The sequence below is a fragment of the Varanus komodoensis genome, unplaced genomic scaffold (assembly GCF_004798865.1).
Source record: "Varanus komodoensis strain SLA01 unplaced genomic scaffold, ASM479886v1 scaffold4, whole genome shotgun sequence".
NCBI classification, from domain to species: Eukaryota; Metazoa; Chordata; class Lepidosauria; order Squamata; family Varanidae; genus Varanus; species Varanus komodoensis.
The window spans coordinates 16,338,754-16,366,323 of NW_025335941.1; the positions used below are offsets into that span (position 1 = coordinate 16,338,754).

General features: G+C 40.3%; 1 protein-coding gene across 3 annotated transcripts; it reads right to left on the bottom strand.

The window, feature by feature from the left end:
- Nucleotides 1-27,570, bottom strand: BACH1 (BTB domain and CNC homolog 1). 3 transcript variants are annotated; one of them, XM_044442171.1, is made up of 6 exons: nt 27,425-27,570; nt 21,165-21,416; nt 14,871-15,168; nt 10,818-12,176; nt 9,012-9,218; nt 1-3,016 (listed from the first exon to the last, which is right to left on the bottom strand). In XM_044442171.1, the coding sequence occupies exons 3-6, from the start codon at nt 15,108-15,110 to the stop codon at nt 2,561-2,563; spliced, it is 2,262 nt and encodes a 753-aa protein (XP_044298106.1). In that variant the 5' UTR covers nt 15,111-15,168; nt 21,165-21,416; nt 27,425-27,570; the 3' UTR covers nt 1-2,560. The 3 variants fall into 3 exon arrangements, with proteins under 3 accessions (XP_044298106.1, XP_044298107.1, XP_044298105.1); XM_044442172.1 differs by having other exon boundaries at nt 21,165-21,444; nt 27,425-27,544; XM_044442170.1 differs by lacking the exon at nt 21,165-21,416.

Sequence of the window (27,570 nt, forward strand, 5' to 3'; positions counted from 1 at the left end):
TTTAGTTCCTCACTCAAGTTTTATGATTCAAAGCATAATAGTTTTTCACAGTTGTAAGTGAAAAGCAACTTTCAAAATTCCAGGCAGTAACAAATGATATTTATTTTTGAAAATAATAAAGATTAAGACAGGTGTTATTTGAAAGTAAGCTTAGCAGTTTTATTCCAATCCAGTAATATTTCCTGCTGCTTTAATATATTATATAAACTGTATAAATAATGTTATTTCCAGAGTTCAGCTTTAGTAGTAGTAAATGAATCAATCAGTATGCATCAATTCTACAATGCCAAACCTTTACAAAAATGAAGATTTTCATAGAAAGGATAGTGGTTTTTATTGCATTAGAAAACACTGGACTATGAAAGATATAAAATCAATTGAAACGAATGTAGGGGTGTTCTCTTTTTTTACAATCTTTACGCTGTTTATTGTTGGGACTCCTAACACTGTCCCAAATATTTAAAACTACTTTTAACATGCCTTGATGCAAATGTTTTACAATGTTCAAAACTGAATATTCTTGGCTGAAACTGGAAAAAAAATTACCTGAGATTCCTGTATAATAAGATTGCCATTGACATTCATTCCTAATATTTGTGAGTTGATGGTTTATCTGTTCAATGTTTGCATGCAACCTGAAACATTACTGTACAAACTTTCCTGGAGGTAGCCAATTAGGCATTAAGTCACCTCAATTCTCACCCTCTCTAATTATAAATTATAAACTAGGCATATTGAATAATTCCTATAAAAATGTAAGTTGTACCTGGAGATCTAATTCACAGGCATTGCATTTATTAACCAACTGCACAAATATAGTAGAGGCTTTTTTCACTTCTCTCGTAGACAATGATTTATAGATGGCTTATCAAGTTGAGAGACAGAAGCCTAAACCAGATTGTCCCTTTGAACCTCAGCACTAGCCAGCCCATAAAAAATTAGAAAATCCAGTTCCCTTGAGCTATAGTTTAGAATATATGTGTTGACACTTACAATTTAGTCTCACAAGCAACTGTGTCAATATTGCATCCTTTCAAAATAGAATTAAGCTACTTCTTTAGGGTATACATTTTTACATCACATGCCTGAATAGATTTGGCACTGCTAACTGATTTGTCAGAAAAAAAGGGGGTGGATCAGGAAAAAAGTCAAAGAATATGACTCCTGAAAAAGAAATGTATGCGCACTCTTCAAGAATAAATGCCTTATTAAATGCACGCAACACCAATATGCTGACTAAATGCTTATTAAGAATTTCCCTAAATTATCACAAGAGAAATTATCACAACACAAGCAAATGAAACCACATGAATTTATAAAGGAACTTCTACAATGAAGTCAAAAGTCTGTAAGCTGTGTAATTCATAATGCTAATCTGTGAAAGGTATTTGTGAATATCACTGCAGCTTTGAGCAATTTTGAAATCACTCTGAGGTAGTGTAGTTTTTTTTTTCTTTTTGTAATACATGCTGGTTGTTAGAAGTACTGTGTAGATTATGTATTTGGCCAAATGTTCATACATGTTAGCATTACATTATGTAAATGCAAACTTATCTTTATAGGCTAAATCATGGTTAAGGTAACCAATACCTTAGCATATTACAGACAGATTTACTACTCTAGAGTCCTGCAAAGCAAATAGTTACAGAAAGGTGATTAATCCAAACACAGATATAAAAACTGATGTCTGTTCTGAGGTAGGAAATGAAGAATTCCATTGGCTTTTTTACATGTTGTAAACCAGCAAAATGTCTGAGGTTCAGTAGATAAAGCTTCTGTTATTAAGAGCAGTTATGCTATTACAGAGTTCATAAGGATTTTCTGTAATTAATACAATGCAGAACAGCCTACAGTAAAATGTTCTATTTGCTTATTTTAATAGTCAAAACTATTGAAGAATCAAAGTGGCTCATTTTTTAAATAGATGAAGTTATTGAAAACTGATCATGAATAGTTACAGTTAGCTTTACTGATAAAATGTATCCATTTAAAAGAATAGTTTTCAAATAGTTTTGAACTGGTCCCACTATTAATAGTAAAAGTTGAAATCCTTCCAGAACATTTGATCATTTTAATTTTCTTTATAGCCATTTTAAGGAAGAAGCACAAATTACCATGTTACATTAAGCAGAACCTCAAGTATTTGAAATCCATGGAAGGGCAACAATGTGTCAAGAATGGGTATGTCTCTGATGCAGTGACCCAACATTCTTGAAGTTATGGATTCTTGAGGCTCTATTCTAAGATTTATTTTAAACACACTTATGCTGGAATTGTAAGAGAATTTAACAGATGAAAGATTTGTTCCAGTTATTTTCTTTTCACATGGTACTGGCAGCCTGAAATTTCTAAATGGCAAGAATTCCCTTCTGCTTTGTAATAAGGCAAATTACCAAGATGACATATCTTTTATATGTCATTAGAAAAAAGCCCATAATGACATTTCAATTTGATTGAGGATGATGGAAAGTTACATACAAATTAATACAGCTGCACTGTACGGTTCTATCTTCTTAGATAATGACTAATACTACAATCCTGTAGGATGAATTTGACAAAATTATTCATCTGTAGTGCATTTGTCAGTCATTTGTTGACAAAAATCTGTTATACCACCACCACTCTGCACACATGGCTCCAAACATAATGTTTTCTCAGATATTCTTACAGGAATTGGGTACAATTCTTGTGCTTGATCATATCCTGTATCACATGCTCCTTTTATATGCTGATAACTGGAACTCTGTTCATTAGCTGATACAGAAAGACCTGCAGATAATTCAACACACAATGGTATTGCAGAAATATCAGAATGAGCTGGCTGTTCCCCTTCTGGGATCAAAAATGAAAGTGGACAATCAGAGGTGGAGTATTTTGCAAGAATCTGTATTTGCTCTGTACTCAGTGCTGCTTCCTTACATACTTGCTGGCAAAGTCCTGTCAGATTCTGCTTTGTTTCAACCAGGGTTGACAAGATGTGATCTTTCTCCTTCAGTAAGTTCTCTTTTTCAGTTTGCTGTAAGAAAACAAATCCATTCCAAGCTCAGTACTTTTTTCTAAACTTTATAGTCAGTAGTATCCTCTTACTGAACAGCTTTCACTTTTTCCCATTAGTTGCCAACCCCATCCCTGAAGCTCAGCCGTCACAAATAACCTTACAGTCTTAAAACCCAGGTGTCATAAGTGAGCCAACCCAAGGAACAATACTTTTGAAAGATGACCTAGTTTTGCCTGCATTTCTTCCACAAATGACAGCAACTGCGAACAGCCACCAAGACCACCAGTCATGCTTGTGAAAACCTGGCACAAGAAGGTATTTTATAGGAGATCATAACAGAATACAAGAGAGAACTCTGTCCAGTGACTCCACTATTTTAGAGGTGAGCCATGGAGGCTTAAGTTCCAATGTGTGATGATTTGGAAGACTACAAACACCTCCTACAGCACTATATATAATGTAGCTGCATTAAATGAAAAGACAAATATAGTTTATGCCACTATACTGATGCAATCATCTTTCCAATCACTGTATTATCTTGCCCAGTGTCTTGAACAGGAGTGGACATATGGCTACACAGTGATGAACTATTGCCCTTCAATAACGTTTAGTGATAAATTTCTGTATTTCTGGCTATGGACTCACACCAACATTAGTATTCTACCTGACACAGAGCAGGGACCTTTGCCTCCAGAAGGTAATAATCTAATTACAAAAATGCATCTTAATAAGCTCGAATATCTGACCACTTGGTTCCTGGTTAATTCAAAATATAAAATCTAAGGTGATTTCCAGCCATTTTCCCTATCAGGAATAGGACGCAGACTATATGGATACCGTATGCTTTGAGGGGCATATTAAGTATTAGCAGGCTACATATGGGGCTGTAGTCAAGAACAGAACATACTATCTGTTACTTCAGGAAGAAGCTGTGCAGTCATCTTACACTTATTTCCAAAACAGTGCAGCTGCCACTTGACACAGCCGAATATGTACCCTGGTGCATCTGCTCTGGTCTTCTTGAATAATTAAATTCCAATGTCAGTATTTGCTGAGGTTACCAAGGACAATTTATGGGTAAATTGTGGCTAGAAAATTATGCTTTCCCTCAAAATAGCCTCTGATTTGACAAGTTCCAAAAATTTTCAATCCATTTATACATCCAGTATCAAGCCACACACGGCAATATTTGGAAATATCAATGGAAACACTGGGCAAACACCTGGTACAGGCAGGTCTGTTATAAATTAAAAAACTGGCATTATTATGACTTAAATGATCACAGCAACCAATAATCAGATTGCTAACAGATTTAAGTGGTACCCCAGGAAGGTAATAGAAGGTACTGACACTACTTGCCAGACAACAATGAACTGAAACTCCAAAAATGTAATGATGCATAATCAAAATTAATCTTTCATGATATATTTGCATAATACTAATAAGAACACATAATAAGACTAAGATCTTCATAGCAAGTTTTGCCGCTCATTCCAACACAAGGTAGCTATATAATAACTCAATGGTAGGCCTTCTCATTGGTGGCACCCACCATCTACAAAACCCTTTCTGTGCAGTTTGGGAAGCAGAAAATGCAGTAATTTTCAAATGCCTCATGAAAATGTACTTGTTTACCCAGGTTTTCTCTGGCTTTTAATACACTGTAACTAATTTTATCCTGCCTTATCCTACTGCTCCTTGAATTGCTCTGTTCTATTTTCACAAAAGCAGGTTGCTTACCTGTAACTGATGTTCTTCGAGTGGCCATCTGTGCAGTCACACATATGGGTGCTGCGCCTGCACAGTGCCTTTGGCCGGAAGATTGCCAGCTAATGGTTTTTGGCAGGAAAAGCTCCGTTCCCCCTCCCCCATAGCCTATAAAGAGTGGAGCGTCCGCCATTTAGTTGTCTTTGACGACCGAAAGTACGCCCCCATGTGGAAATAATGTGCAAGTATGAGATAGGAAAAAAGATCGGTACCATGAAAAAAAGGGAAAACTTTTGGTACCGACGATATATCCACTCACCGACACCGAGCAGGGCCGGTGGGTGGGTTGTGTGACTGCACAGATGGCCACTCGAAGAACATCAGTTACAGGTAAGCAACCTGCTTTTCTTCGTCGTGGCCTCTGTGCATCACACGTATGGGTAGATTAACAAGCTTACCATAAAAGGAGGAGGGGAGGTGCCCTCAATGAAGAATAGATGAAAGAACGTCTCTGCCAAAGGAGCAATCCTGCTGAGCCCGAACATCTAGACGATAATGTCTGGCGAAAGTGCAAGGGTTCGCCCAAGTAGCAGCTTGGCATACATCATCAATCGGGACCCCCGATGCAAAGGCAGATGAGGCTGCAACAGCCCTAGTCGAATGACTTTGAGGGGCTGTAGGTAAATCAATCTTAGCCAGTTGATAGGATAAGGTTATAGTATGGACTATCCACTTGGAAAGTCTCTGCGGAGTGACTGGATCGCCTTGATCTCTGGTGGAATATTTAATGAATAGTCTATTTGAACGTCGAATAGATTCAGTCCTCGATCTGTAGAAGGCTAAGCAGCGCCGAACGTCAAGTGAGTGCAAGGATCTTTCTAACAGAGTCAACGGTGACGGAAAAAAGGCAGGTAAGATAATATCCTGTCCCATATGAAAACGTGTAGCCACCTTAGGAAGAAAAGATGGGTCAAGGTGCAAAACAACCTTTTCTCTGTGAAAATTCAGGTAAGGAGGGTCTATACGAAGAGCACAGATCTCACTGGCCCTTCAGGCTGAAGTGACCGCAACAAGAAACACTGTCTTCCATGAAACCAGACACAAATCGACTGTTGCCAATGGTTCGAATGGAGCTCTCGTAAGCGCTTGCAGAACAACAGAGAGACTCCAGGTAGGCATTACTGGTCTGATTGATGGATTAAGATTATGAAGTCCCTTAAGAAACCTCTTAACAGTAGGTTGAGAGAAGATGGGTGATCCGTCAACTAAGCCACGATGGTAGGCTATCGCTGCCGTATACACTTCAACTGAAGACGGTTTTAATCCAGAATGGTGCAGTTCTAATAGGAACTGAAGGATTTGATGTATCAATGATGTAAATGGAGAGAACTAATGAGACTCGGCAAAGGTAGAAAATCGTCTCCATTTAGCCGCGTAGGACTTCCATGTGGACGGCTTCAAAGCAGAATCAAGGATGTGTTGGATATCAGAATGAAAGGCTGTCAGATTCGACAGGTCAATCCTTGAATCTGATGGTACAGAAGGAAGAAATGAAGAGGAAACGCCGAACCCACTGGAGGGTCGAGGCGATGTTGCGGAGGCATTGCATTATGAAGTATTGATACCTTGCCAACGTCGCCTCGTAATTGGAGATACGCAGCCTCAGGCCTGAAACAGCATAGACTCGCCTGGCCAGTGAGTCGATCTTTTGACCCTCCTTATCCCTTGGTGCAGTGTGACCTCTCGCCTCTCTGCCCTGGGAGGACTCCACCACGACTGAGTTCGGCTTGGGGTGGTGGAGGAGGAAGGGGATATCCTCCTCCCGAACCCGATACATGGATTCGTACCTCCAAGACGTGGGTTGAGGGTGAGAGGGAAAGTCCCAGGGCTGGACGACCAATGTGGACTGTTCTCCGAGGACGACGTCATAAAAATTGTCGGTAGTCGGTCCCAGACGCTGGATGGTGTCGATGTCGAGGGACTGGACAAGCCAGGACATCAGCTCCGCGAAGGAGACATGCAATTCATCCAGTGACGCAGGGCCCTGGGAGGTCACAGTGATGTCAGGGGAGGTTGAATCGACCTCCGAATCGTCGGAGTCAGCACCGTAATACGGGGGAGCCGATGAAGAGGACTCTGCCGGGGAGAAGGAGAGGCTACTTCCATCCCGAGGAGGTATCGGGGATGCACGCCTCAGGCCCGAAGACTGCGGTCGGTTGCAGGACAGTGGCAAAGACCGACCCCTAGGAGCAGAATAGTACCCAACGGAGAGTGGATCGCCCCAGGCGTGATAGTATGAACGGCGCCATCCCTCTGAGCGCTGCTCCATGGAGCGACTCCTCCGGCTCCTAGGCGGGGACATCTCCACACCCGCCTCCATTGTGGCTGCAGGCATAGGTGTGGGCGACCTAGCCCTAGGGGGGGAGTCCTGAATTTCCCCATCAGAAATTGAGCCTCTTTGCAGAGTTGGAAGAGGCCCAGCAGGAAGGTCAGCCACATGGCGAGGGGACCCTTGAGGGGTAACCCTCATAGCCTCCTGAAGCACCAGGTCGGGTGGAGTCGGTACGGTAAGTGCCGCTGGTACTGAGGAGGCCGTCGAATCCGAGTCCCGGTGTTGAGGACATTCTGGATCCTTCGATTTCTTGGAAGGTTTAGGGCTTTCTCCTTCCTGGCCTTCTTATGGCCTGCCGATTTGTCAGGTTCAGCATGCTTGCGCTTCTCGTGCTTCTTCTTGGAAGAAGCAGGCAGAACCACTGTAGCAGATGCGCCTTCGTCTGAAGGGCATGAGGGTGGAGCCACTGAAGCGGAGCCAGGCTTCGGAGCAGCAACAAGCGGGTCGGACTGCATGAGAGCCCGATCCCATAGGAGCCTCCAGAGGCGATTCTCACGATTCTTCCTGGCCTGCTTAGAGAAGGCCAGGCAGTGAGAGCATTTATCAGTCCTATGCCCCTCCCCCAAGCAGAGGAGGCATAGGTCATGCGGGTCGGTTGGAGACATTTTTGACCCGCATTCCGCGCATTTGCAGAAAGCCGCTCGCTGCGCCATCGCAAGAAAGAGAAAAAAGGGAGATAGCACAGAGGGTAAGTATATATTTTTGTTTTTTTTTGTTTTTGTTTTAGATAGAAGATCGAAAGAAAGGTAGAACGATAGAGAAAACTACAAGAACTATAAGTAGTATAGGAACTAACAAGAACTAGAAGAAATACTGGGGCTATAACAACTGGGGGAACAATCAAGAAGAAGAACAGGCTAGACGAGCAACAGTCAGAGCGAGAGTGAAAGCGGCATGAGGCACAGCGAACAGCGGTCACAAAGACCGAACAAAATGGCGGACGCTCCGCTCTTTATAGGCTATGGGGGAGGGGGAGCGGAGCTTTTCCCGCCAAAAACCATTAGCTTGCAATCTTCCGGCCAAAGGCACTGCGCAGGCGCAGCACCCATATGTGTGATGCACAGAGGCCATGACAAAGAACTGTAATTGCTTTAAATAATGTATTTTAAATGTGATTTTAATATTTATATATGACTCTCTATGGGATTTTAATATATTAAGCAGTTCAGAATAATATAAATAAAAGTCTTCTTAAATGTTTGCTATTAAAACAGGTACAAGCCAGAAAAATATTGAACAATGACAGATGGCTGCAACAGTGATCATCAGGAATTGCAAAGTAAATAATTGCACTCTTTCTAGATGCAACATATGTAACTGGGGCACTATTTCAGCTACAAATGAAGCCTCCAGAGCAAGTGTATAAATTGATCATTACTACCATATTTATCTCTATACTTATGTTCTGACACTGTTTAACACAGAGAAGGAATGAATATGTGACCCCTCGGAAGTTGCTGATTTGTAACTAACTGGAATGGCCAATTGTGAGGACTGATGGAAGCTGCAGATCAACAACCTCTGGAAAACACAAAGCCCCACTTCAGGATTTAGCAGAAAGCAGACAAAGTGAAGCAAGGAGAGCGAAAAACAGGGTTGCAAAGATGATTATACTGAGGATACTGCTCTAGCTAGTATTGAGTTAGCTTGACAGGAGGAACTGAAGCACAGAGAATTTGTCTCTAGCTATTCCTACTGAGGTTAACAGCTAACTTCTGAAGTGAGCCATTCTGCACTGCCATTTCCTTGTGCCATGCCAGACTGTCAACAATAGTGGGTGAAGCAAATTTGAGAATGCTGAAAAAGACCAGCCACCACTACCAACTGAATTACAATCACCATTAAAGAAATTAAGGATTATGGTAAAAAAATAATCCCAAATGAGCATTCTTTTAAAAAGGCCACCATACATACCAGTTTCTCTATTTCCGACTCAAGGTTTTGTATGCAGTCTAGTTTTCGCTTACGACAGCGCTGTGCTGCAATTCTATTTTTACTTCGCCTTCTAATATCATGGATACAATCCAGCTCTTCTGGTGTTAATTTGTGCATTTTCAGAAATGATTGAAAGTCATTTCTAGAAAGTGAAGTTATCTTCTGTGGATTAAATGGCAGCTTTACCTGGAAGGTAAATCTAATTTTAGCCCATGAAGAAATTTGCTCATCTCACAATTTTTCAAAGAAGTGCACCTATCATTCATAATTAGTATGGACAATCACAAGGTTTGAAATACAGCTACTACAATTCAAATTGCAAACAGAAAAAGCAGTCAATCACTAAACTTGCTTACACTATTAATTGAAATAGTCCATGGAAATAAGTGACTTATCCACCAAAGTCTGACATAGTGAGGAAATTTTGTACAAGTATGTTTCTGTCATACTTATTCTGAACATTTAACAAAAAATGAGGCACATGAGAATTTAAGTATCAAATTAATTCTTAATTCTTAAATTAATGGAACAATTTAAGAACAGCAGGAATTTCCAAACTTGGAAACTTGATGGCTTGGTGGGCAGTCCCTAGCATTAGTCACATTTTACTATGGGAATAACTACTAGCACAGCAGGAAGCTAACATTTCATACCCCAACCACAGAAACTAACTCAAATTAGCACTTCCACATGTCAGGAGGAGGGAAGCAGGTTCCACAGCAGAGTTGCCTTCTGGGCTAGTTTCCAGTTGTGTTAGCTTTCCATCGCACTAGCACAAGGGCACCATTGGATCCCACCTGAACATTGGGATCCCATGTAAGTCATGCTTAAATTACATACCATCTCTTTCTTGGAATGGGCACTAGCTGCCTTACCAGGATATAACCACACTTTTTTTTTCTTTTTCCTGAGTTTCCCTTTTATCTGGATATAAACAGGAGCAAACCAGGTTCTATTTAGAATAGTCTTTTGGTTCTCCTATATATTTTTTTTCTTTGTTAAATCTTGAATTCCCTGATTTGCCACTCAGTTTAAGTTAGTGAATGCAATGATGGCAGGTACACTATAGCCTCATAGTGTGCCTCACTGATTATGGGCACTAACTACGGATTCGAATTTCCCATATACCATATATAATAAAGCTCTCTCAAAAGTGGTTATATTTTGACCACATTGATATTTTCAAGGAGAGCCCTTATAAAGCAGTCCATACATGAAAAGGTTGAAAACATTTTTAAATGGTATTATTTTGTATGGTGTGTGGGAAGAAATTTAAATTTGCTGAAGGCAAATGTTTAACACAAATGTTTCAAGAAGGAACAGAAACAATGTAAAGCTGACATTTTATCCAGGGAAGCAATACTGTTTTTAACATATTTTGGCTGTTGAAATGTTATCCTGGTGATTATCTTAGAAGTGTTCTTAGTTGCCCTGTAGTGTGCATGTAAAACCCATTTTAGCCTGCAGTTAGTTTCTTCCATCTCACCCTCCATTTTTCATCTTTTAAATCTTACTGCAATTCTATAGGCAGCTATTTTAACTTGAATAGTGTATAAATTATGTAATGACCAATTAGTTTTTAAAAGAATTGACTTCGAAATAAATATGTTTAAGATTTAAGACTACAATGTAAGTTAGACTAACTATCATTCAGTTTAAGTTTTGTCTACTTTGAGGGAATGATTGGAAACTTTCTTTCCAACTTTTGAGGAAGAAATTGAAACAAGCTTTGAAATAAGGCATGCATCTTCAAAGAAATACAAAGTGATACTTGGAACATCTTACCTCACATTCCTGTTCTCTGGCAGAACATGGTTCACTATCTCCCTCTGTATCCGTTTCAGAATCATCTTCCAAATTTATCACACACGTATAAGGGCATTGTTCTGGTTGTTGCTCAGGAACACAATCACTGCTGTTGATCTCAGTACTGTGTTCAGTACTGAGGTTACTCATGAAAGGGCAACTGACAGGATTCAAAGTAGTAAAAGTTCTTTGAGGGCCATGCTCAGGACTGTCACTGATCCTTATACCTAACCAAGGACATTCAGTTTTCTTTTCTGAACAACCTTGGTCTGAAAATTCTTTAGCTGAAGCAGGAGACAAGTTGACTTGACATGCTGTATCTGTGTTGTAAACATCACTCCAAAACCCTTTTGCCAGTTGTTCTGCTATCTCTCGTTCCACACTGCTACGATTGCAAGGTGAAGTATTGTTCACATTTTCTCTGTCACACAAGTGAGATTTCAAGGGTGGGACCTCTTCAGTGCTTTCGTTGATTGGCTTGCAATTTCCAGGTTCTGTAACAATGGCATTTTTCCCAGTTACCTCTGCGCTGTTCTGCATGCCACTCAAAGTCAAATTGCAATATTGATCATATACATTTATGTAAGGAGCAGCATAACCTCCATGAGTGGCAACAGATGAGCTACTGGGGGAGAAAGCAGGATCTGTCTTCTCCACAGAACTTTCAATACTTTGGAACTCAGAAGCCGTCTCTTTGAAGAACACCTCTTTGCCATCCTCTTCCATTTCTACCTGAGCGTCTTCACATTTTGAAACTGGATGCGCAGCTGCACATTCAAGGGATGTTCGTACAGCACCATTAGTATTTGATTCAGTCTGATGAATGGATGGAGCAGCTGTTACCTGAACTTCTTTAATACTGGAGTTGGACTCCACAACAGGGACTTTGTCACTCCCCAAATACTTCCTATATTTAGGACACAGGGATTCTAAGACTTGACCCTTTTCTGATACAGACTCACATGTTTGTTTTTTTTGCAGAAGAGATACATCTGAATTTTGTTCATTTTTGCAAGCCCTCAATTGGGGGTTTTGAATGCATTCATTCTGCTGTGCTTCATCCACTTCATCTATTTCTAAATCCGCATCATCAGCAACACTTATTTTCTGGTCCTCTTTCGGACAGCATGGTCTACAACATTTCTTTTTTGTGTATTCCTGCTGACCTGGTTTATGGTCCAGAAATTTGAATTTGAGAAATTGAAAACAAGATTCTTCAATGTCATGTACTCCCAAAAACTCAGCACACTTGCAAACTTCTGACACATTGTCTTTGTCTAGAATGAGTTTGGAAGTGTATGCAAACTGAAGCAAAGGATCAAATCCTTTTAGTGTAACCTGTGAGGACAACGTGGAGAGAGAAGAAATGTATGCTTAACTTGCACCCTCCAAAAGACATATATGCATGTGCATGCACACAAACACACTCACCAATACAAATCCCTCCTACCTAGCAAAGTTAACTAGTTATGATTAAAACTGCTGGTGTTGGCTTGTCTAGCATAGACCTTTTTTAATATCAAGTAATTCTTGTGATGAAGCACTTTTCTCAACACAAATGGGCTAGCCAAACTTATGACAGAAAATGCTAGGATGCAAATGCTAAGAAAGATAAGAAGGGTGTCCTTCTGCCAGCAAAACAGACATCACTGGCAGATCAAATTCCTCCTTTCCCTACATACCAGATCTGTTCAGGAGAGATGGGGGGCTTGCAGGGGGGAAAGAAGGCAAGGGAAACTCTGCAACCTAAGATTTAGTCCATGCAGTTTCCAGGTTGAGTCACTGTGGGAAAATGCTGGGATTCATTAGCTCGCCAAGAAACAGACCAGAAAGGGAGGGGCCAAGCCAGAGTTGAAAAGCCAGAGCAGTAGCACAATGTGGGGGGAATGCAAGAAGGAAGGAAAAGCCAAGTCAGGAATGACTGCAAAATCTTGAGAGGAAAGCAATCAGAAGACTGCCTAACAGAGAGAAAGAAAAACAGGAAGGAAAGTAGAAAGGAAATGGACAAGCGATTTCTAGGAGACAAGAAACCTCAGTCAGAAGACTGGGTAGGAAGTGATGGTCAATTACTCTGGCCAGTCATTGTAGCAATGGCGGTAGAAGGGCTTCTTCTGGTAACGTCTAGTGGATACTTCCTTTGACACCAAAAATCCTATGCTGCACTTCAATTAGCTATGCCTACAAGGACTGGAAGGACAGCAGGCAATAACAACCTTTAAAGTGGCTACAAGAGAAACATGAGGTGGAGAAATCAGAAAAGTGGAGACTCCCAACTCCTTATTTTCCAGACCAAGGAGACCGCATATATTTCTTTGATCCTTCAACCAGCAGTGATAGATGCAACTGTTCATACTGAAAGGAAAGTCTTTTTTTTTTTGGGGGGGGGTGTTAATTAACCAGTGATGTAACTGGTAGTACTCCTTAAACTAGAGTTATTACATCTACCTCTTACTGGAGTGTAGAATCTTAATGGAGATGATGTAAGATGAGTGCCTCAATGTGTCTTTCTTCAGGGATGCAAAACCAGCATGAGATGGAAGGCACAGCCTCTCAAAATATAAATTTTTATTTGTTTGTTTGGGGAATTTCTATCTCATCTCATACCAACATCTCAGGATGGCAACATATATGACCAGAAGACTTCATGTATTAAATGTCTTTATATCATACCCTAATAATTTAAAGCTTAAGTAAATACATTTTGCATAAAGTAGTATACATACTACCGTATGTTAAGAAGTGCATATAGGGAGAGGGGGGGAGAGGGGGAGAGAGAGAGAGAGAGAACACGAACAGGCAGTGCTGGCTCCAGGTTTCTGAAGCCGCTTGGGCAAGATGTTCTCAACCCCTTCCTCTAACTTCTCACTGCCACTGGCTGCTACTGATCCTACCCTTTTTCACTGTTACCACCGCATCCTTAGCTGACAGGCAGGGAACCAGTAAGCAGGTAGGCAGCAGCATCTACTGTTCCTTCTTTTCACCATCACCATTGTCTGGGCTATAATAAGGAGCCCAGATAGCAATGGTGAAGTGAAGGAACAATAATAAGGGGCTCTTGAAAGTGGTTCACTCCTAGGGATTGGGCCTTGGCCAGAGTACAACCATGCCTACCCTGGCCAATGGCTATGAATGCAGGTTGCCCTGACATTACTCCCTGGTTTTATCTTTGCTCTATGCAGCCTAATTCACAGAAAACCATGGGAGACAGAGTGAGAAAACACAGTAAGTAGCTCCAACATAGCCCACAAGATGTAAAGCAATGATGTTACAGGGTAGTGTAAGCACAATTATACTGTTAGCTTCACTGAAGCACTTCTACTGCTTTCTCTAATTATGCATCTTGTGGAGCAGGGTGCTGGCATATAAAAGAAAACATGAGCAAACAATCCAGTTTTGTTCATATGCCCTTAAAGTATTAGCAAAAATAAAAAAGCTATTGTGACAAATGACTCTGCAACAGGATGCAATATGCTAAAAATAGTTACATGTATTAAAGGAATTCTGTATATTAAAACTTGTTCTCCTTTTACAGCAAGAGGAAGAAAGCTGTATACCAAGGAGAGACAATAATGAAAACTGAGTCTAAACAATTAGAGGAAGTGCAGATAAAAGAAATACATACCATGAGAAGTTCTTTTTGTGAGTTTCAGAATAAATGCAATTGTGGTTATTATAGATTACATGGTAGTTTTGGAATTACAGATGTTTCACTTTAGCTTTTACTTATCAACTCAGATGCTAAAGATATCAATAGTAATTATGTATGTGTAAATGTCATTAGTGGGAAAAGGCACTGGTGGTATAAACCTTTCTTAGTTCAGTAGGAAAAGCAGACTGCCATTTACTGAAAAAGATGTATGTATTAAGAAGCACATATGGTATTCTGGAAAGCTAGCAGGAATATGTGATAATTACTAGTGCTAATGGTAGCATCCATAATACTCTGAAGAGTAAAATTTATGACAAATATCAGCAGATATGATGGCCTTCATGGGAAGGAGTGCAGTGGGTTAAAACAGCAGAGGATCTTACCTCTTCAGGTAAAATAATAATAAGATCTGGTTCCAACTGACCCACAATTCTTGAATGGAAATAGATGCTGCAGGCTGCAAGGACAGAGCGATGGGCCCGAAATCGCTGATCTTCCACTAAGATGGTAACATCACAAAAAAGATCTTGCTTTCTCTGTTCATCAAGACTAAGCAGAACATTGGCACTGTGTACTGAGGACTCATATGCAAAAACAACATTGTTTCTTTCGCTTAAAGACATTCTGTATCACAAGTGTTGATAAAGATCTCAGAGGAGAACATGCTTCTAGTTTTCACACCTGAGATATGCAAAAGAAAAATGCAATAATTAATAAAAACAGATTGAGGCCACATTTATTATGGCATACATTCTGATGGATAAAGTCAACTTTGCTAAAGGTTATACTACAATACAATGCATTCATTATTACCGTTTTTATTGCTCTATACCCTTAGAAGGAAGATTTAGATCTTGCAGGTGTCCACATACCCAATGCCATGTTGCTGGCAGAGTAAGAAGGGCAACAGATGTGATTTTTGCCACTTTAAATGCCCCCTCATCTAGGGAGGGTATGTTGCAGGGGGCTAGAGAGGTATAGGAATTCCTATATTCTCTGCACCCACTTGAATGCCCCCTTTGCCTTCCTCCAAGACTACACTGGTGACCTCAGAAGCAGCCACCATGGTTCTTTCAGCAAAGGCTGCAAGTGGGGACAGGGGAGGGAAATAAAAAAGCAAGTCTCCAGTCTACAGCATCAAGAGGAGAACTCTGAACAATCCTATGGACCCTGAGGTGCTTTTCCAGGGACCACTGAATTGCTCTGTTCTTAATACAGAATATTACAAAATGAAATAAATTCACACACACATCTTCGAAGATACTGTCACCATAAAGCAAAGTTGTCAAAAGGTAATAGACACATTTCACAGACATGCAAGTTGGCTAGGCCCACTATTCTCATTATCACTATTTAGGTGCCAGGCACAAATATTTCTTTTTCCCAAGCATTTAAAGCTATTAACATTAGCATTTTAAAATTACAGCAGTTTTAATTTTACTGTCTGAATGGAGTGTTGCTGTTTTAGTAGGTTGCATTAACTGGTATGCTTTATTTTGTTTTTATTGCATTTTTGTTTTTAATACTTTGTTAGTAACCCTTGGAACATAATTTTATATTGAAGGTGTGGGATATAAATTAGCTAGATAAATATTATTGGGAGTGGGGAATGGGGGATGCACATAATTTCACAAATCAGCTATTGTCTGTGGTACTGAACAAATTCCCTGCACAAAACATATATGGCTTGTATTACCAACTCGAGAAAAACTGACCTAAAGAAAACAACAGGGGTGGCAGAGTGAACACACTGATAAAACTTGCAAGACAGATCACTTAATACAGAAATCTTCATTTTGGTAATGATGTTCTAGATCTGCTTTCAGATAATGATCTGCTACTAAAGTATTTGACATGCTTACCAGTATATCTGAATGTTATATTCAGTGGTAAAGTTGATTTTAACCACTAACTTTCTACCATCTCGACTAGAATTCATTTGAAAAGCATTTCAAAAGCAGAATTTTCAGCTCAGGTTTGTGTTGTTGATAGAAGGAATCTTTTTGGCTAACTCCACCTAGTAGGAATGTTGTCACCATCTTTCTCCAGTTTAGATTTGGTAAGCCCCTTTCTAATTTCTAGTATATTGCTGTAACTTGTCCTATATGGGCTGCCTTTGATTACTGTTGACAAGTTTCAGCTGGTGCAAAAGTTGCCACTCACCTCTAGAGCTACATCATCAAGAGAAGGAAGGAACCAGACATGGTTTTAGGGGTGGGGTGAGAGGGTCAATGCCCTTATGCATATCCTTAACAGTGTCATTTATTTTACTCCAGGATTGGGCCATACATTTAAATCATAAAAATAATATAGTATTTAGCAACCTTTGCAACATTCAATGGAAGAGAACTATGTAACATCTCTAAAATCTTTTATTGGGAAGGCATTTTTTCTTTTACTCAACTATGTAAGAGAAAAGAAATCATGTAACTGTTATACAGCAAACTCTTTTTCAGAAATTAATCTAGGAATGAATTTTTTAAGCACAGAGGGTGGCATGTGTTAGAAAAAGAAGCAAACTCCTGAGGTGAGTAAATCTTCCACAGTGCATACATTTTTTCCTACACAATTATCTGCATCAGGGTGGCAATGTAGGTAATTAATATATGGGTAGAGAATCATTTTTAAAAGGGTGAAAACTGGTTGAGAACAACATAACAGCAGAAGGACAGGTCAAATTCCCCCATCCCATTTCTGCCATACCAAAGCCCCACACAGGTACCCTCCAGATAAACTTCAACTCCCAGCATCCCCAGCCAGCATGGCAATTATTCAGGAATGGTGACACCTATAATCCAAAATATCTGAAGGCCACCAGATTGAGGAAGGTGGCAAAGCTTGTTCCTCCCTCTGCCATTTCCCACCCATCCACCTCTTCCCACTTTCCCTCATTCACCCCCCCCCTTAACCCTACTCATAACATTTCCCCCTCCCACACACCTCTCTGTCATATGCTTTCCTTTTCTGAAAGGTTTCCCTTTCTCATAGCACAGCATGGAATCACAACAAAGAAGCTCACTGATCTCTTCTTCCAGTAGCAGCTTCCTTTATTTCCATGCTGGGCTCTGTAAGAAGGCATTATTTTCTCACCTCCAATGAGGTAACTCAAGAAAGGTCAGGATTGTAAGAGGCTAGTTGGAACTCTCTGCAGGTTGCATCTGACTCATGAGTTGCTGGCTCCTCTGCCATGATTTATCTCAAACAACAAATTAAGATAATATTTTGGCCTCTTCAGATGGAGTGAGCAGTACCATTATGTTTTGTTCTCTTTCTGAAATGGAGTACCTCTGAACTATAGGATTTGTTTCAGTGCTGAAACTGTTGCTACAGTAATAACATCTTTAAATAATAGAAAAAGATTCTACAGTAAGGGTGTATCCTTCGGCCAGGAATTCCCAAATTCAAATCACAATTCAACTATGAATTACCAGATAATCTTTGAATGTTGGAATTGCAATACATTGAAAGTAACTGCTATGACAGTCCAATTAAGGGAGGAGGTTTTCAACACAAAAAATATTTCTAGCAAACAAGCTATATTATTTTTGTTCCACTGAATACAGGTGTGTTTTCTGCTCAGTTATGCCTTCACTTCAGTCTGAAAAAGTTATAGCTAGTATGTCTATTTCATGTGCTAGATCTCTTGCTATTCTTGAATTCATTTAAATAAGTGATTTTTAAACACACAGTGCAGCCATGGCTGCCTACCACCCACCAGTTTCCTATCACTTGCCTCCATCAAAATGTGTTCAGTTTACAAGTTAGATCTGAAGTCTCCTGTCCCCATGCCACTAATTTTGCTGTGAAGCCAAACTTGAATTTTTAGTCAAGCTGAGTCATTGCTTCCTTGTGAATCACTCTAGCTAAATAAATTTTGCTTATGTATGGCAAATTGTGCAACCCTGTTGCCAAATCAATCTATCAGTGTAACTTTAACAAAACAGATTTATAAACAAATAAAGCATAATGGATATTCCTTTAAATCTATGGACTCAAACATGTAAGAAGCAATAAAGGTTACAAAAAGAAGTAAAAAAACAGATATCTACTTAAGAAAACAAGCATAATCAACTTTGGGAACAGTCCTTTTAGATCATACAGAAATTTCAATTATAGATTACAAACTGTACACATAGTGTACAGTGCATAAGAGAAAAGAAAAAATGCACATTAAAAGGTATCAACTCTCAGGAGCCATAAAAAGATGTGGAAAAAGCAACTGGAGATAAATGAGGCAATATATTTATTCAGGAAGTCTGGATAAATCACAGATGAAAATATCTAAACCAGCACTCATATGTAGCATATTAGGCAATACCCCTTTATACCATGTATCTTCTAATTTTCCATGCTATCACAAATTTGGGCTTTCAGAAAATATCCCACCCAGGTGTTCTCCCTCACGTTCAGACAAAACATTCAGGTTGTTTAGATACAGTCTTCTATCAAGGGCATAGGGTACAGTACCCTCAGCAAAGCCACTGCCCCAATTTAGACAGCCCTACATAGCTATACATCAGGCTAGCATGTCAAGTAACCTTTGCTAAGGTAGAAAGGTTAGTCCTGCAGCCAGATGGGTGACCAAATGTGGAAGTGGAGTAGGGGGTTGGACTTAATGGTCTTGTGGTCCCCTTCCAACTCAACTACTATTCTAACACAACTTTGTTTATTACTGTAGGTGGGTTGTCATGTGAAGAGGGAACAGTTCACCAGGGTGATTGTTTTCTTTTGACCAAAATACCCTTCAGTGCCCATGGGATGCTTAATGTCGTTGTCACCCATGGTTGGTTTTCTGAAACATCCACCGTGAGTGATCGCCAACAGTCAGCAAACCTCTTAGTGAGGGTAGCAAGCAGCTGCCAGTAGCCGCCAAAATGTCCATGTCAGTGTGGAGTGTCCACCTGTGCTGGCAGCTTGAAAACAGATCTCACAAAATGCTGGCAATAATGGATGGGACCCACACCTCTGTTAACAAGGTGCTGGATGGGTTTCTGGAGAGGTCTCCTCTTGAGTCAATAGCAAGGATAGCTATGAGCTGGCAATCTGTTCTGCGGTGCTGCCCTGCTCAGGCATCCCACCTCATCTCATCTCCTTCCAAAGCAGGAGGCAGTGCTCAATTCAGTTGGTGGCACTACCTTGAGAATCAGGCATTGCCGCTTAGTGGCTTGGACACCTCCACCTATTGCCATCCAAGAATAGATCCTGCAGGCAGGAGATAGTGAACTGTTTGGCAGGGGCACCAGATCTGCTCACCAACACTGCTCAGAGGAAGGGCAGTGGTACCAAGGAGACTGACTACCTCCACTGCTTGTTTAAGAGGTCTACTCTTTAGCAGAAGGAAGTGGGCTTCCCAATCTGCTTGATGGCACTGCCCTTTCCTCAAGTTGTAAAACTGGATTGAGCACAACGATCTCATTCCATCCTCTGCATAAAAGCAGACCTCTTGGACGGGAGGCCAAAACCAAAGAACTGCCTGGTGGTGCTTCCCTGTTCTCAAGTGAGACCATTAAGCACATCAGGCAGCCCTATTCCATCTTACCTCCTGCCTAAGAGTAGTCATCCCTGACAGGAGCAGACAGTCTGGTCAGCAATGCTGCCCTGTCCTTGAGCTGCACCTCCAAAAGGATCAGGAACCTCTGCCTCCTGGTACTTCTGGTTCAGAAGCGGGGATGCCAATCTCATTCTCTCCACTACACTTCAGGGCAGGAGCTCTGTTTGCACAATGGGGATAAATAAGGACCCCTCTCCCAGTGCAAATAAGCTCCTGCCCTGAAGCACAACAAAAAGAAACTTCCAGTCTTAGTAGGGACAACATACAGAGGCTGTCTGCTGCCCTCTTGCTGTAGCCACTCTGTATGTTGCCCCAGCTGAGCTGGAAATATCTCCCCATTGTGCTTCAGGGCACAAGCCATATTTGTGCTACAGGTACTTTCTGACAGATGTGGAAAACTGGAATCAGACTCGTTCCTCCTCAAAGTGTCACCTGGAATACTGTTTGGAGGAATGGGGGAAGAAGAGAGCAAAGTGGTCACAATTATCTGGCAGACTAATCATGGCTACTTCACAAAACAACCATCCCACTGTGGCTTCTTTTCAGGGTGGGTTTGTCATGTCATGTGAATTGAGCCATTTTCTACTTCAAACTGTTGAATCCTCCACTGCTCCATGTGCAGTAAATGTCAACTATATTAACTGCTTTTCTACATCCCAAATCTAAGTATGTTCGCTACTTTTTTCTGCACTTTTTTATCCAACCCTATCTCAAGTCACAAAAACAGTGATACTTAGCTTTCTGTTTTTGCATTGTGTATGTTTGTTAGGTAATGTGAGACCTCCAAGTTAGCATTTGATGACTTGAATTAAGCAAAACAGTTAAAATATAAAAAGAAAATTAACAAAAGTTTTAAAAGAACTAGGATTCGTGCATTCTAGTTTACATTTACAAATTTATAATACAAACTGTTACTTCCCTGTTTCCTTGGAAAGTCTTTTAAAACAAAATTAAAATGAGCAGTAAGCTTCCTCAACTGTAAATTATGTATTCAGTCATAATAAAATGTCAAGATTAGTGTTTTAAGATAATATATAGGCTTGTAGTGTTGCAAGACAGAGAAACATATGATGACTATGTAGTAGATCTTGATTAATACTATATTAGAATAAGCAAAATGAAGTACCTGGGAAATATTACTTTGATAAGGTTTTTTGCCTCATACTGAATGGGTAAAATCCATTCTATATATGCTTCAGGAATTTATAGTAGATCTTCCTTGTCAGCCAATGTACTGCAGAAAATTCCCTCTTTGCCCACTTTCAACAGCTTCTGTAACCAGTGTGATCCTGTGATATACAGTGGCAATTCACTGTGAGGATATTAGTTCTTTGGATTCAATATAATTAATCTCCCAAGACTCTTCAGTAAGTTATATCTGGGATAGAAAAGATATAGGGACTCAACTGAGAGAAAAGATAATTTCAGGTGAAGATGTGAAGTTGGTTATTTGTATACATTTAAGCATATATTGGTTTTCACAAAGATTTCTACATTCCACAGTATTTACATTCTGCAACTGTAGGGCATCCAATCAGTATAGTATATCTAATTATAAATCATGGAAACCAGAAGAATATTGATGAATGCAATCGCTGATTAAGCTTTTGACCTTTTAACATCTCAATATGGCCAAAGGCCAGGGAGTACAATAGGATGACTACTGTTAACAGTGTGTCGTATACTAACGCCCAGGAAACTACTGTCTGATGCTGTTTCTATGAAAACAAGAAAACATTCACAGTGATATGCTGCTGTACAATCTCAAGCAGTAACTATTGCAGTGTTAACTAAACTACCAAATGAAGGCAATTCTGTATCACTGAAACTATAAGAAGTGGCACATGCTTAAAACAGTTGGTTTGAAAAACTGAATCTAAAATTAATTGCTTTTGTTTACAACCCACTATCCCAATAGTGAATTTCTTTCTTAAAGGAAACTGTCTGCTTTAAAGTTCTGATAAACAACTACCAGTGGCTTTTAAAGGACAGTTGCATATCTAACTCCACCCAACCACCTTTCCTTTTATAGACACACAGAGATGCTTCACTTGAGTGCTCGCCTTAGTTAAGAGCTGCTGATTCATTATGTTGTGCTGACATTGCATGAAGCAGCATTTTACTGAAAAATAAGAGACTTGGACTCTACAGCACCTTAGCCAGCACTGAACATGAACAACTTTTCTTAAGTTTACTAAGTGTTTTTGTATTAATATATTCCATTTAAAAACATTTCATTAATATGGCAAACCATTTCAAATCTAAAACTCTGTAGCTGTATCTTCTTTTTTAGCTATATATAGAGCAAGTATTTTATGTATAATTTTAAATTTAATAAACATAGTCCATTCTTACAATTTCCATGGGATCTGGCCAACTCATTTCTTAAGGGATGAACTACATCTTTATTTATTTACTTAATGTGCATGTCCTCCATTAACCTAGATGGATTCTCCACATTAAGAAGAGCCTGCAATATAGTTATTAAGAGTATGGCGGGGGAAACCCAGTTTCAGCCTTGAAGTTTTCTTGGTGACCTTAGGACTAAGCCTAAATTATCTCATTGTCATTGTGAGTACAAGATAAATGAAGAATGGAGGGAAGAACTACTGGTGCTGCTCTGAGCTCCTTCGATAAAATGGGGACAAAGTGTCATAAATACAGTCTGAAGATACAGGGCAGTTCCACTTAAGTCACTGATTTAGAGCTACTGTAAGCAGCATCTGACATAATACCAATTACATATGCTGGCACAACAGACTTTCCAGGAGAAGTCCATCACAACAGCACATACTATTGGTTTTGCACTGGAGCTCACTTAAGCTAGCGCTACATCAATTCTGTAAATGCAACAATAATACTGAGTATTGTCCATAAGTACCTGGCAAAATGGGAAGTTTAAGCTGAAAGTTGAAAAAGTAATAGGCACCATAACCTATTTTAATCTGAAGCAACTATGTACCATAACCAAGACATGTGGTTAAGTTCACTAACAAATTGACTAAGACTAGGTTCAACTTCCCACTAAGGCATGAAGCTGGCTGGACCAGTCATTGTTAACTTACTTTATAGGGCTGTTGTGAGGAAAAATGATGGTAGAGGTGGGAGAAATACCATTTTGAGCACTTTGAGGAAACGCAGGATATAAATGCAATAATTAAAAATAAATACATTTTATGTATAAGTGGTCTTAAAATATTTAGCCATTTGCTTTTAAGTATTAATTGGAAGAATAAAAAATAAAAACATGCCTATCAAATAACTGTCCTGCTAGAAATGTTGGCATTTTCCATGCTATAAAAATGATTTCTCGCAGCAAATATACCACATTTACCCTTTCGTTGCTTTACATGTAACAGACATGCCACTCTTGCCTTCCACTTAAAGACACGGGACTCCATTCCTTCATGAGAAGAGTTTATACATGTATCTTTTGGGAATCCTACCCTACTTACCTATGTTCCTTTCAAAAACAGCTGTGTATAGAAACTTTCCCCCACCATTTTAAAAGTAGAATGCACAAGTGCATTCCAGGTACCTGAGAACAAGAGAGACTACATTCTTCATTTAGCAGTAAGAGAACTATTAAACTCATGCTCAAGGTTTTATTAACTAAACTAAGTTTAACCTAGGATATTAGAAGGATATTTTTACACTAGGCAGTTCTAATGGTACTTAGTGGAAATGTGACCAAACTTAACTGCCACAACTTATTCTAGACTTTTAAAGATTAACCCCAAAACCAAAATTATCCTAAATCTTAGCTTTAAAAGAAATGTATCAATTATAATTCAAATTCTGTGAAATTCGTTTGTGAGCAGCTTTATCCTAACCATTAACTAATATTTTCAAGATCAAGAACAAAGATTTATTCATTTCAATGTATTTTACATGAAAAAGAGGTCCCAATCCAACTCTCATAGGACCTGAAACTTGATAATCTAATGGTACATGTAAATGTTTGGCAGTTTCAAGAAACATACTTAACTTACAGTTACGTTTAAGAACAAGCAAATGAGTATTGCCACATCAAAAGGAACAGCAGAAATGTACCACTAAATAAAGCTGAACTCTTACACAAACTTACTTGTGAAGGAAGCCCTCAGCAATCATATATGTAAATAATATCAATAAATAAACAAACACTCTTGAACTCAGTGGGGTTTACATACATATAAACATGCATAGGTTTGTACCATTAGTAACTAAATATTAGTTTGGGAGGTGTTTGTGCTTTTCTTTTATACACATCTTGTTTCCTTTCCTACCAAAACATTATATTCTTAAACTGCGACCCTTCCACTATAATTCTGTTGTGATGCCGAGGCATGCGGTGACAGTATATATGTTTTAAATAAATAAATAAATATAAAAGAGAACAATTTAGAAGAAATGTTACATGCAGAGATAAGATCTGGGAAATTCTAAAAAGCTGAAATTCTGAAAAGCTAAAAATGGTCCTGCTTTCTAGTTTACAGTGACAGTAAGTTCTGTGTCATCACAAATTAGATTATCTCTGAATCCCACCACATTCTCCATGCTAACTGGGAATCAAGCCAGTTTATTTCTGACTAGATAGACACGCATAGGATTTAACAGCAAGGCTTTCTTCCTTAGTTAATGAAGGTTTAGGAAACCTCCTCCTACAAATTAAAACTTTCCTCACCATGTGTACCCCTCCTCCCTGTGGCTGATTTCAAGTTGAATGAGTGGAGATTTCCATACTCAATTATTTTCAGCCTCCTGCTCAGACAGACATTCCCAAGTCATATAGGTATTTACCGGTCATAACCAGCACTTTCAGTTCTGCCTGGAAACATGCTTGTAACCAGTGATGCTTTTCCTGTAACTCATTCCAAAGAACAGTCTGGACCAAATGAAATTTCTGAACCATTTCCAAAGGGAGCCCCTTGTACAGTGGGTTACACTAGTCTAAATTAATGCATACACAATGATGGTCAGATCTGACATCTTTAGGAGCAGGTGCAGTTGCCCCAAAAGCCTCTTTGTGTAAATATACTCTTTACCATTGCCAAGTCCTGGAAATCCAAGTTCAGGGCCAAATCCATTAACATGATCAAACTGTGTGCCTGAATCTTCAGGAAGAGTGTTAACCCATCCAGCATGAGCAGAATATTTATTCCTCAAAATTCCTTTCAACCAATCAAAAGTATTTCTGTTTTGCCTGAAGTAAGCTTCAGTTTGTCTTCATTCAGTCCACTACCAACATCAGGCACCAATTTTGAACCAGAAGAGCTTCTCTGGATTCCAAATGAAAGAAATAAAGTTGTGTATCATCAGCATATTGGTGGCCAGCATCCCAAAATCCTTGACAATCTCTCCCAGTGGTTTCATACATATGTAAGATAGCATGGGAAATAAAATGGATGCCTGAGTAACAACACAAGGCAATGGTCACAGTATCAGACAGACCTCGCCTAGTGCCACCTTCTGAGGTCACCCCATTAAGAAGGACCAGACACCACATAACAGTGACTCCCAGGCCCATCTGAGCCAGATGTCACAGAAGATACCATCACTGATGGTGCGAAAAACTGCTGAAAGGTTTAGCAGAACTAACAACACCCTCCCTTATGTTCAGTTCCTAGTGATTGCTCACCAAATTAAACCATGCAGTCTCTACTACATAATCAGACCTGAAGCCGGATTGGAATACCTCACTCAGAAATCCCTGGAGCCAAGAAGCCATCACATACATTAACTTATGCAAAATGGAATACTGCAAATCAGCTGGAAATGACCCAATATAGTGAGGTTCAGAGAGAGTTGTTTTGTTTTTTTAGAAAAAGTCCTACCACTGCTTCTTTTAGGAAAGACAAAATTACTCTTTTGCCCTAAAGCAAAGTTCACCATAACCCTTACCACTCAGGAGCATGTAAGTCAATGGCCCAGATCATTTCTTCAGTTCCACAGAGATCAGTCATGGCTCTGCTGTTCATCAATTGCTGATTCTGTAGCCAATACCAACCTTTGGTACAAACCCTGCACTAACACAATCTTTCATTTTGCTTCTGAAAGCTCACTAAACTCAGGTTTACATAGACTTCAAAGAGATATCTTTAGTTGTTCTCTAATGAGATCTGAAAATAAGGCTTTAGATTTCTTTCTAAAATCTTGTTATCTGCTGATACAAGGAACGTTAGGCTATATCTTTGGCAGCCCCATTGCTCACACAAATTCTAACATGAAAAAACATGAGTGATATGAAACAAAGTTGGGTGCTTGACTACTGTGGCAGAGCAAGATAATGCTGTCACATTGCCAAGAAAAATGCAGAAGACGGAAAAAGAAAAGTAGGTACAACTTATTACTCTACTTGGGGAATTTTTCATGACCTAAGCAACCTCTTGGAGAACTTATTTAAGCTTCATGTCGAATACAAGTGATACATTACTACAATTAATAAAGCCATAACAGATCTCTCTTAAGAAAAAGTACATAAAGGATCTATCTAGCTCTCACTGTCTTCTTAATTTACTATAATCACCTGTCCGATCTGAAAGCTGGATCTGAAAGCCCCACCTCTTTGCTACTTGTTTCATCACTTGAAACACACCTCGGCGCTCCACTTGTTCTTAGGAAACACCCCCCCCCCACTTGTCCCAAGTTGCTTGATGTCCCCATAAAGTGTGGCTGTTTGAAAATGTGGTGTTTACAACCATTATCCCTCAAGTTCACTCCAACATGAATTCACTGTCCAACTGCTTACTCACAGTAAGTGTGCTTTGCTTTGGACATGGTAACCTGCACAAACACCCTGGTTATAATGCAATGGAGTGCTCACTGCTTTGTCCCGCTGACTGCCCATCCAGGAGCACCCATGCCTCCTCCTCAGAGCCTATAGCCACAGGGTTTTACAGCGAACTCCCCTCCACGATCAAGCCGACAGGGCTGGCAGCACACCCCGCCCCCCTCGGGCCCAGGCACCAGAGGCTCCTTTAGCGCTAGAATGGCGAAGTCGTTGGAAGCGATCTCTGCCCCGAAATGCTCACACACAGCCGCGCGTAGGAAAAATGACATGTTCTCCCGCGAGGCACCAGCACCCCAGCGAAGGCTCTTTAAAAGCCTGACCCTCGGACGCCCCTATTACTCCATCCTCCGTCCTCCCCAAAGCCCCCGCTTTCCTGCGCGCTACCAACCCCCGGCCGCAAATACTTCGGCTGTTCCACGAGCGATCAGCCGACCCCTCAGTCCTTTTCCTCACGCAAGGAGGGGGACAGCGGGCTCCAGGGAACCCTCCCGCCAGTTATGCGCCTGCGCTCTCGTGTGCTCTCTCTCTCTCTCTCTCTCTCTCTCCCGCGTCCGCTACCCTCCCGCCGCCTATGGGCCCCGCTCCGTCCGCGCGAGAGGGCCCCGTTCGCTCACCGCCTCTGGCCCAGCCGGAGCCCTTCAGGCGAGCGTTAGCCGCTCGAACCCCCCTCGCTCGGGGCCGTGGCTTCTGCAGACGCCGCGCCGATCGACCTACAGTCAGGTGACAACATCGCAGCCTTCTCCGCCGATTGGACGCGGAA

Excerpts from the sequence above, each read along its gene's own strand:
- BACH1 (XM_044442170.1), bottom strand. The coding sequence starts at position 15,110 with ATGTCTTTAAGCGAAAGAAACAATGTTGTTTTTGCATATGAGTCCTCA. Across the intron at positions 9,219-10,817 it reads CCAGAGAACAGGAATGTGAG|GTAAAGCTGCCATTTAATCC; the intron begins GTAAGATGTTCC and ends TTTACCTTCCAG. Across the intron at positions 3,017-9,011 it reads AGTCGGAAATAGAGAAACTG|CAAACTGAAAAAGAGAACTT; the intron begins GTATGTATGGTG and ends GTTTTCTTACAG.